The 10,766-nt window shown below is 42.1% G+C and overlaps 1 protein-coding gene across 1 annotated transcript; it reads left to right on the top strand.

The window, feature by feature from the left end:
- Positions 1–6,720: 6,720 nt before the first annotated feature.
- samd7 (sterile alpha motif domain containing 7) lies at positions 6,721–10,057 on the top strand. Its single transcript, XM_069691958.1, has 8 exons — positions 6,721–6,823; positions 7,135–7,258; positions 7,440–7,564; positions 7,666–7,747; positions 7,926–8,602; positions 8,692–8,807; positions 8,895–9,005; positions 9,343–10,057. Exons 1-8 carry the CDS (start codon positions 6,721–6,723, stop codon positions 9,577–9,579), a joined length of 1,575 nt encoding a protein of 524 aa, XP_069548059.1. The 3' UTR covers positions 9,580–10,057.
- Positions 10,058–10,766: the final 709 nt, after the last annotated feature.

Consider the following 10,766-nt stretch of genomic DNA (forward strand, 5'->3'; position numbering starts at 1 on the left):
GGTTTATGTAAACAAAACAAATGCTGGCATTATCTCATTAAACAAACTCAAAAGAAATGATTTTCCTTCATGAATTTCCGTGTCTCCTTTCTAAACATGTAAACTTATTTTCTAAACGGATACCCATGACAGGCATTATAATGAATTTTGTCATTACAATGAATTAAATTAATAAAATAAATAATGTGGAAGAAAAACACATTATGAAAGGAGGGTGCGACTGAATCGTTTTACTAACTCTCAATGGTAAAGTTAATATTCAGATCATAAAGTAAAAGGACTCAAACCAGGAAGTAAAAATAGTCCATTACAAGTAAAACTGAAGATGTTGCTTCAGCAAAAGTATGATTGTATAATCAAGTAAATATGTGTTCAATTCAAAGACTTGCCACTGTGACTGTTCTCCACCAAGGCCACAGCTGTCAACTAGTTGTAATGAGGTTAAAAAACTATAATATTAAGTACAATACTTGATAATCCTAAAAATAATTAATACATTATGATTCATCTGATTAGCCTTTGTTCATGAAAGGTCATGTATGAGATGTTTGGGAAATGAATATTAGTTGGCAGCTTGGTTAAGTAGGATTTAATCGAGGAATTAATGAAAAGATAGAAGTAGATCACTAGTTATGAGGTAGCTGTAAATTATTATTATGCCTCGTGTCAACAAAGGTATATTATTAAAACTCAACAGCTGCAAAACCCCAAGAGTCAGTTTATTCGTAATCGTGTGTAAAAATGTGAAGGAAATGTTGTCTCAACAGATCCGTGAAATAAACAGAAAGACAAATAGTTTATAAGGTTCAGTGTCTGTTCGGATTAATACTAGAACGGACGAGACGTGTGGTCTTAGTTGGGAACGAGGGGTTTTCTAAGGTTGTTGAACCAGGCAGGTCGAAAACACCTTCAGCAGCAGGCGTGAGGTAACAAACAGTTGTGTCAGTGGGAGGTCAAAGGAGAACGCGCCAGCTCATTAAAGCTAACGGTCAGCGGCAAGGAAGTAAACAAAACAACAGCTCTGTGCAGCCCCGGTGCGTGTCGTGGCATCTCACCGCACGTTCAACTCCCGACGCCGACTGTGGCTGCTGTGGAAGGTCTGACGAATACAACTGGATGAGTGACGGGTGGAGGAACGCAACGACACGCTGAGGGTAGAGTCTAAAAGTCCAGGGCACAGACCAGGGTGATGTGAGATGTAATCTGACGTATTGGCGCGACACACACGGGGCCCATTACCACCAAATAAAGATTATTCGAATGTCAAGAGTGCACCTGAGCATTGTCGCCGACCGCCTCTCTTCATGTCGGAAGCGCAGGAGGTACAATTTCCACTTTCACTTCGAAGTAACCCTCCTTATAAACAGAATAACTAAGTCGAATTTCCACCTGACTTCATAACGCGACGACAGGCGCTCACGGAGTCAGTGACGAGACTACTTTAAGATAAATCCTAAAATCAGCATAACTTGCCCACAATTACGAAGATACTGTGCAGATTACTTAGTGGGCAGGTTCTTTTTAGAGCACCGTTCATGCACGAAATGCAAAGGGATTTACTAAAATACATTTCTACCTGCGTTTATTTTGATAATAATAATAATAATAATCTCAGTTTATCATGTGAGCATGCTAATATTCACTAACAAATGGGGCCGACAGGACGGTCCGTAATTTGGTCAAAAAAACAGCATCCTGGACCAATTAAAACTTTGCTATGGTGGCACCAGAGAAAGGGATCGACGGAATTACAATTCATCCCGACAGGAGCATGTCCGGACTAATTTGCGTGGCACTGAATAGCTGTCAACTTGTCGAGATATGAGTCCTGAACCGACAGTTTGACTTTTGCATCCATTGAGTCACTGCAAAAGCTAAAAATCTATATATTATATATATATATATTATTAATTATAATACCCGGAACCAACTAAACAACTTTGCAAAATATTAATTGATTAAGGAAAAGGAAAAATACCGGTAAAAAAAAAGGCAGATCATGTAACCTACTGAATTAGCCTACATATGCGTTATTTTACCAACATTAAATTGGTTTAATTCAGGTTGAAAAGAAATCTTAAAATCAGTTTCTAATAAGGTTTTATTGTGCAGTGACTTCACCCTTGATGATTCCATAACCGACACTGCTGAGGTCGTGCCTTCTGTGTTTTTGATAAACAACACAATCTCGGCTCTCCGGGGGCTCTTTGCTTCCCTGAGGACTGCAGAGGGATCCAGCATCACACTGTCCCCCTCCTCATTATGTCTGCCGTTTAGCAAAATGCCATGCCTGCCCTCCCACTGTGCACACCTAGCCGCCCACCAGGCATTAAAGAAAACATAATTCAAAGAAGTGGAGGCCCATGCTGTAAGCGGTTGGTGAGCACAAACTGTCAGATTAAGAGGTCTGAGAGGACGATCAAGCCAACATTTAGCCGGATTTCTGGCAAATTACCACCAAGCATGTTTGGGTCAACCTTTTGGCACCCTGGGGAGCGCAATACTTCTGACACCCAAACTAGACGTGGAAAAAAAACAAAAACAAAACAAGACTTATCAGTGGGAAGTCCACAACCAGCAGCATGCAGTTTCTCTGCATGTGCCCACCCCCCCACCCCCCGAGCAGTTAAGGAGGGGTTGGCCATTTTGCCACTGGAAAAGGAAGCTAAGCATTTAGGTGTCTTAACCATGGCCTAAAGTGCTAACAAGGGATTAGTGAGGTAAACGTTGGAAGAGGTTTAGCACTCCATGCTTAGGACCAGTGCTGCTTCAGTAATTACACTTCAGTTGCAAGGTGCGGAAAGCAGTTGGATGGGAGATCATAGTGATGTCAGGGCAGGGAGGGCTTACCGCAGGAGATAAGGCCAGCTAATGGAGATGAAATGAATCGGTATTTAAAAGGTCTTTTTTAGTTAAGGCAGTTAGCTGGCAGCAGGCTGCACTCAAACGGACCGGCTGGTTTAGTAAGGCCGTTTATTTGGAAGTGAAAGAGGGGCAGTAAGGAAGACAGGTTCTCTGAGCTCTCCAAAGGCTTTTTGGTCAAATTTTTCACTTGTTTTTTGTTTTTGTTTTGTTTTTATACCTGAATTGGAACAAATTAAACTGCGAGCCTCCGGAGTGTGAATTTGAAGGTAAGTCAATGAAAATGTCTATTTATCAGTATTTCACATTCTTTTCTTACATTTTCTGTACGCTTCTCTTTGTGATTGATTTGTTTGGTTTGTATTTTAGCCGTTTTAAAGTAACCTAATCAACACTGTATAATTTTCAACAAACATAAGTGCTTTTTAATGGTCCAGAGTGTGATAAAAAAAAATGACAATGCAGCAACCTTAAAATCTATGTAAACCATTTAAAAAAAAAAATCTTATCATGCATAATGTGAGCCATTAAATTTGTAAAAGGCGAATGAAGCCTCAGTAGGTGATTAATCTAAAAGCCAATGCGATTACAGGACAACCTTGAAATCCATATAATTAACCTATTCATTAGCCCAGATTCTGCAAATAGCAATTATTGAAATTGAATTATGGTATAATACATGCATACTGTATGGCTTCTTGTTTTCATCAGCTGAGAAGATTTATGTCTGTATTTAAAATGTCTACATATGAATCGATATTTATCATTTCAATGCACAGTTTTTCATGTTTATGAAATCAATACGACCTGCAGCTCGCCACTTATTGCACAAGTCCCATGAAATATAATCTGCCTCATGCAACTGACAGAATATGCATGGCTTTAGCTGGTGTGTGTTGTGTGAAGGGATTAGGAAGGGCTAGACAATACTTCTGTCTTGTCTGATATGACCTCCTCAGGGTCTATCTAAGTTGTCAGCAATTTTTCCCTTTAATTCATTCCTGTAATGAGATTAACCAGGCAACAGCAAATCCAAGGAGTCCAATCCCCAGATTTAGCAGCTGCGGTGTGGCCTCTGCTTGTTGAGGAAATATGGCAGGAATCTTTGTAGCTCACCTTTGACAACAGTTTCACTCACAAAGTGTTAAAGCCGCCTGAAATTTACATTTGAGATTCTCCAACTCCAAAAGAAGGTGGAGCGAGGTGAGGTTTGAACATGTGTTACAGCAGAGTACTGCAGTTTCAGGTTACATCTTCACTTAAGAGACTTAACCCTAATCAAAGTGTTAGCTGTGTAGAACAGGCCTTATACAGGATCCCTTCAAGTGGCTCAAGTCCACAGAAGCTTCAGTGTTGCATTACAGTTACATTCAAGTCACAGAGATAAGCATCTATTCTCTGAATAAATAAATGTTGGGAAAACTGAGGGGGCCGTTAAACAACATTTTCATCTTTTCTGATTGTATTTCCAGTACAATAACACACCCTTTTAGCCATTAGGTAAAAACAATATTGTGTCTGCTGGACAATAAAACTGATTTGTTACATTGTTTTCAAGACTGCGACTTCATAATAACAAGAAATTATGAATTGTCTTTGCACAAATTGCAATTAAATCTTATACACAAGATACAGTATATTGATTTATCTTCTGCATTCATTATACTTTATGTTAATTGTGTAGTATTGAATTGAAGGAGAGAAGGTGTTGTTTGTGACTGGTGATATTGGGATGAATAAACAGAACTGACTGACTTGAATGGTGCTACCAAACCAAGTTCTTGGAACAGTAATAAAGTTAACTCAGTTCATTCATATAGACGTGTATTTCTTCTGTCTTTTACAAAAAAAAGAACAGGTCATTTTGAACAGTTTAAAAATAGTTTTTACAGTCATGCGGATGTTAGAAGAGTCACTGAGGATTCTTGAAATAGCTGTCGATGGTTTTAAACAACTTTCTGTGTTATTCAAAGATCACTAGTTGTTTATTTTTGGGGAAATTAGATGCTGTGATTTGAATGAGATGGTTCTTGACAGGGCGAACACAGGCCGCTGTTTTCAGGGCACTTCTTTGTCTGAAAGCAACCTGAACACCGGTGTATTGATGACCAGTTGCTTTTGAGATTTATAGGGATCACACTTATATGACTTGGTTGACTGATTTACTTCACTAAGATTTAATTATTAACTGTGAGCTCATACATTTCCGCCGAAAAACAACCTAATCGTATTTAGGCGTGTTTTGTTGTTTACTGTATCACATACGAAAGTGTCCATCAGTAATTCCCAGTAAGAGTGCGTAAAGGCGAGAATATATTACACAAGGCCCGAGGCTCTGAGCTTAGTGCCCACTTGGGAATTACAGAGACATTAAAATACATTTCTTCCCATTTGCTGATGTGAGCTGTTGTGACATTGGCAGTGAAGGAGGTGGAGGGTGCGTGTGTTCGCGCCACATAGCTCTACATAAACCGATTGCATTCCCAGATTTATCCCCAAGGTGTTTTTAGGACATCCTGGGAGCTAATGGAGGCTAATAGGCTTAGCACTTAGGGTGTATTGTCCAGGATGCTTACAGGCAAGGTTTGCTGAGGGTAAAACTCTAAACGTGCGGATTACCTCCAACACATCCCTTTAAAGTGCTGTATAGCCAGGACTTAGCTAATAGGATCCTGGGGGTAGCAGGGGCCTGGGAAGGTGGGGATGGGGGTTGGACGGGCCAGCGGGGCGGACTGCAGGCAGGTCAGCAGATGTAGGTAGCAGACTGTCGCAGAGCTAACAGGGGGATTACAGCCCTCAGATTAGATGGGCTTCACAGGGAACTTGAGGGACTGTGGATAATGCACAAGGCCTCAGGGCAAATCTTATGACAGCATTTGTCTGGGGGAGGGGGACAGCAGAAATAATGTGGCCTTGAACATGGCTCACACACCGACAGACATATCAATCAAATGCCGTTTTAATCAGCATGAGCTGATATCATACGAGGAGGTGGTTGGTGAAGCTGTGTGTGGTGAGCATTTGTATTCACGGATCCAGACGTACATTGCTCACTCGCCTCGGATTAGCAGAACTGGATTATTGCGCTGTCGTTTACAGTATCATATTTTGTAATGGGATTTCAGCTGTGTAAAAGGCTAATTAGAGGTGCCTAAATCCATTGTGCTTGTGTACACAAGCTGCTGGCTCAGCCAAGAACAATGTGGGCATTTGGGGCGAGTGTGCATGTGTGTATTTCCCTTTTTCACAATACTTAAGAGGACCACCAGGAAAGAAAGATGAGAAACATGTGCAGTGAGGGACTATTTTTGCCCGTCTTCACCTGGTGTCAGGATTTAGATTGACAGGTCTGGGATTGGTTTGCATTATGGTAAAGGGTTAGAGCTAAGGTTGGTTCAAGATTAGCCTCTTGAAGAGGGCATTTCCTCCTTTAGAAACTCAACCGATATATTCACTAATACGACACATTTTCTGCAACAACAGAATACACCATGTTTTGCTCATGTACGTGATGATAGAGTCCAGGAAGAATTTTTTTCTGCTTGTGGGGTATTTTAGAGAGATTACTTATTCCTCTCATGTCCAGCTTTCTTCAGTTAAACCCATCAGGTGTGTTACGTGAGATAGATGAGTGCTGCACTCTAGTGGTAGTGTGGGGAAATTACAAAAACATACAACATCTTGATCTAAGAACTCAAATTTATAAGGTACAAAATCTGTCAATTTAAAACGGTCAATTTTAGACACCTTTCATTTCCTTTCAGTGGTCACATTTTTCCATTTTACAGGAATAAAACTCTTAATGTGACTCTCTTTACTGACAGCGTTTACCTGGAGGTCGAAGGTCGTGTGCGTATCATGACCCCGAGAGAGCAGCTGAGGAAGATGACGGCGCTGGGAGAGCAGGGGACTTTGGATGAGAAGCACTGGTATCGACTGGTCAACGGCATGTCGGCTGGAGGTGAGAGCAGAAAACGCATCGACGTAAACTGTGACAGGAATCACACACACACACACACACACACACACACACACACACACACACACACACACACACACAAAATCTTTTTATAGTTACAGATTTTTGAAATTTGGATGTCTGGATTTGATCTAAATCTGCAGCAACTTTGTGACCTTGCAGCATACATTGTTTTTGGTACATTGCTCAGAAGGAGCAGCAAGCTCCAGGGCTTTCACAGTCAGTGCACGTTCTTGGTGTTGTGGCTGAAATTGGCCTCTCAGTGACCTGCGGTGCTGTTTCTCCTCTTGCAGAGCTGAGGCAGAGACAGGAGATGATAATGAGGAACCAGATGGCTATGGCTCCGCAGATCCTCGCTCAGGGCCAGCAGAGGTTACAGGGGGTCCCCACACAGTTTGAACCTCGCTTCATGGAGAGGTATGTACCTCAATTCCCTCTTCAACCTAAAACAAAAAGCTATCTGTGGAAAATCTCATGCACTTTTCTGTCCTTTTTGTGCAACTAAAATGTTTTAAGGCGATAACATATCTTAGCAAATCAGCACCACATCAAATCTGTCTGTAAACTTAAATGTCTTATATTGCTTTTCTCTCATCAGGGACTTGGTTCCCTCCAACGAGATGGTCACTTCTGAGGCCCGACAGATGCACCTGGGGCCTCACCTCGGTCCACCTATGCCACCTCATGCCAATGTCATGCCCGGAAGAGCTTTCCCTGGACCAGGTGAGCACAAGCCTCAGGCCCAACACAATTCCCTGACAGCCTGTGTCGCTTTAAGGTTTGAGGGTTAGCACTAACAGCACGTCTCCCTTTCTGTTTCTCAGGTGGCTACGGCTTCCTGCCCTCAGAGCCCATGGAAACAGTTGCCCGGCGACAGGAGCTCATTCACAAGCAAAATATAGCCAGGTAGTGCGTGCAGAATATCATCAGCACTTCACAAAAATGTTCCACCCACACCGAGGTTTGCGCATCCTATCTTGCTGAATAAAACGGACTTTATTCAGTCCCCTCTGCTGCAACGAAGTCTCATACTGTGGCTTCATCATCACTATAAAATGTGTCAAATATTTGTGCTTCTTTTCAGAATGGAGATGAATGCCATCCTGCATCAGAAGGAGCTGGAGAACGCTCACCAGAAAGGACTGATGGGAATGGAGAATCCCATGTCGTACCCTTCCAACCCCATGGTGTTCAGAGGTCGTCAGCGCATGCCCGACGGCCACGACGTCTTCGTCCACCGTCCCACCCTGGACGAACTGCACTCCAACAGCATACTCATGTCAGCCAGCCCGTACCCACCAATCAGCACGCTGCATAGAGAGCGGGGACGCAGGGCCGGACGGAGGCCAACGGTTCACAAGAGCACAGAGAGCCATGTGTCCAACATGAAGGGCCAAACTGAGGATAAGAGTGTGGAGCAGAGTCCAGGGGCCACATCGGGGGAGGAGAAAGAGATGGAACCGAAGGGGGACATGGGAGAGGAGTGTGCCGCCAGTAAGACGCATCACCAGGCCAAAGCAAACTCTGAACTCGCCGCAGGAAGCAGGAAGAACTACAAGGACGGGGAGCCGGGCCTGCGTAAAGCCTGCGGGAACGGTCAGGATGGGTGTTCAGATGTGGCCAACAGCGGTACGAATGATAAAGACATATCCAGTCAGTGTTCAGCCTTCCAGGAGAAGTTCATGTATCCATCCAGTGGTGGAGCTCTCACAGGGATGCCTTACATGTTCCCAGTCCCTGGAAATGGTTTCCTTCCGCCTGGTGAGTTCATGGGAATAAATATGAAGGTTAAAATTGCAAAATAATTCTATTGGCAATGATTGAATTTAAACACATTCTTTGTCTTACAGGTCCACCAAATCTCTTTCTTAACGGTGACGAGGTGCCCGAAGACATAAGGAAGTGGACAGTGACTGATGTTTACAACTTTATCAACAGTATACCCACATGTTCAGAATATGCTCAGGTTGGTTACCAGAATGTTCTGTACCCGTCTCCTGTATAATCTTTCTGTTGTGTCATAAATATTCTAATGCGAGTTGATTTTCATCAGACTTTCAAGGACCACATGATTGACGGCGAGACGCTGCCTCTGCTCTCAGAGGAACATTTACTGGACACACTGGGGTTGAAGCTGGGGCCGGCTCTTAAGATCCGCTCACAGGTACAGAAACATAGACGAAAAATTCGATTCATTTATTTGACTTCTCGGTTGTAACTCGTGTTATGATCAAATACAGCACAATAGGCCTTTCTCACAGAATCCATTTGGACTAATGTCTCTAATAACAGCTCTGTTGGATAAACGTTCCATCAATCATTTTTTTGGTTTGCTCCCATTTCTTCCTTAAAAAAAAAAAAAAAAAAAAGGCCTGCGAGGAACATTATAAGGATTAAACTCCCTTATAGCAGTTCCTTCAGAGTCTGACACACAAGCAGCCAAATCAGTAAAATAAACACTGTGGATCTAATATCTGTTATCTCTCCTCACTCCTCCACAGGTGTCCAGACGCCTGGGCAGCATGTTGTACGTGATGAACCTGCCGCTCTCCACCTCCACCCTGCAGGCCACGCCCGAGAAGCCCGGGGACCGCTCCCCGGAGATCGGCTCCCCCGTTAACTGCAACAGCGAGGAGATGGTTGCGAGTCCGAGAGACCCTGAAATCCTCAAGTCCTCCGAGCACCTTCACGAGGCGGAAAACAATTCGCCTCCATCCGCCAGCAGTGAGACAGCCTGATAGCTAGTGGACAACTGCAAACCAGACCAGGCCCGTGTCTGCACCTTCAGAACGGCACTACCTGATGAACCGCTGCTGCCACAGTGCTGGATTTGTTTACATAATGATTTACTGGATTGAAAATGCTTTTTTTTTTACGACTACACAGGTCCACAATATGCCGAAGAGTTGCTCAATATTTTTACACAAGCTGTATATGTCCATATTTTTTAACAGTGGAGCGGATTTTGAGTTTGACTAAGAAGGTCCTACATCTTTTTTCTTTTCTTCCTTTTCATTACACACCTTTAGTCTCTGTCTAAATGTAGCTTTCGGAATTATTCTTTTAAGCTGCTATGTGTCATTTCTTCATTAGGTTGACAGAAGGACCATAGAAATCATATTGAAAATATTTTGTAATCATGTAACTAAATATTTAAATATTCTGGGCTTGGATGTTTAATACTTTTTTGCATTTGTCAGATTGTAAATAAAGTGTTTTTCTACACAAAAACCTGCTTTACTATCTTCTTGGTATGATAATAGATATGTAGGTCAGAATAAATAATTACATATTGAAGGAAACATCCAAAGTCCCAAAATTCACACAAAATCTTTTCTCTTTCTAAAAGCTCAAAAACAATCATTAACATCTATGTTTCCAGAGATAACTGCAGAAAAAAAAAAATCAACAATGTTATGGTCACAGCATCAGAGAACTATCACACAATTATATTATTTCAAAAAATGTTGCATGGTGAATACAAAAATATGCTGCAGTATTCAGGATTGGGGTGTGTGATGATGAAAGTTTGAAAATGAATTGAGAACTTCGATAACCAATTAATTGAGTCCGTTTTTAGCACAAAATTCTAAACATTTTTCTTAAATGTCTGTATTTAATGTGTGTATTTCTTGCTTTTCTTGTTTTTTGTCATTGGAAACGGCAACTCTTTGGATTTTGAAGTGGCCGGACAAAGCATGAGTGTTTAATGTTGAGCTCCGAGATACTACTTCCCTCAATTTTCTATCAGTCATTTACTCGTGAAAATATTGGCAGATTAATCAATGTTAAAAGTACTCATTAGTTGTAGCTCCAACTGCCGGTGGGGGCTTTTGTCATGGAGATCATTGTGTTGTCCCTGTAAAAAAACAGCATGTGGCCATTGAAGAAAACTGACTTAAGGAGTCGAGGGGCCCTCGGTCCA

Source organism: Brachyistius frenatus, unplaced genomic scaffold, assembly GCF_029030835.1.
Source record: "Brachyistius frenatus isolate BFR_SWC_R1_liver_20210118 unplaced genomic scaffold, ASM2903083v1 Contig_12, whole genome shotgun sequence".
Lineage (NCBI taxonomy): Eukaryota > Metazoa > Chordata > Actinopteri > Embiotocidae > Brachyistius > Brachyistius frenatus.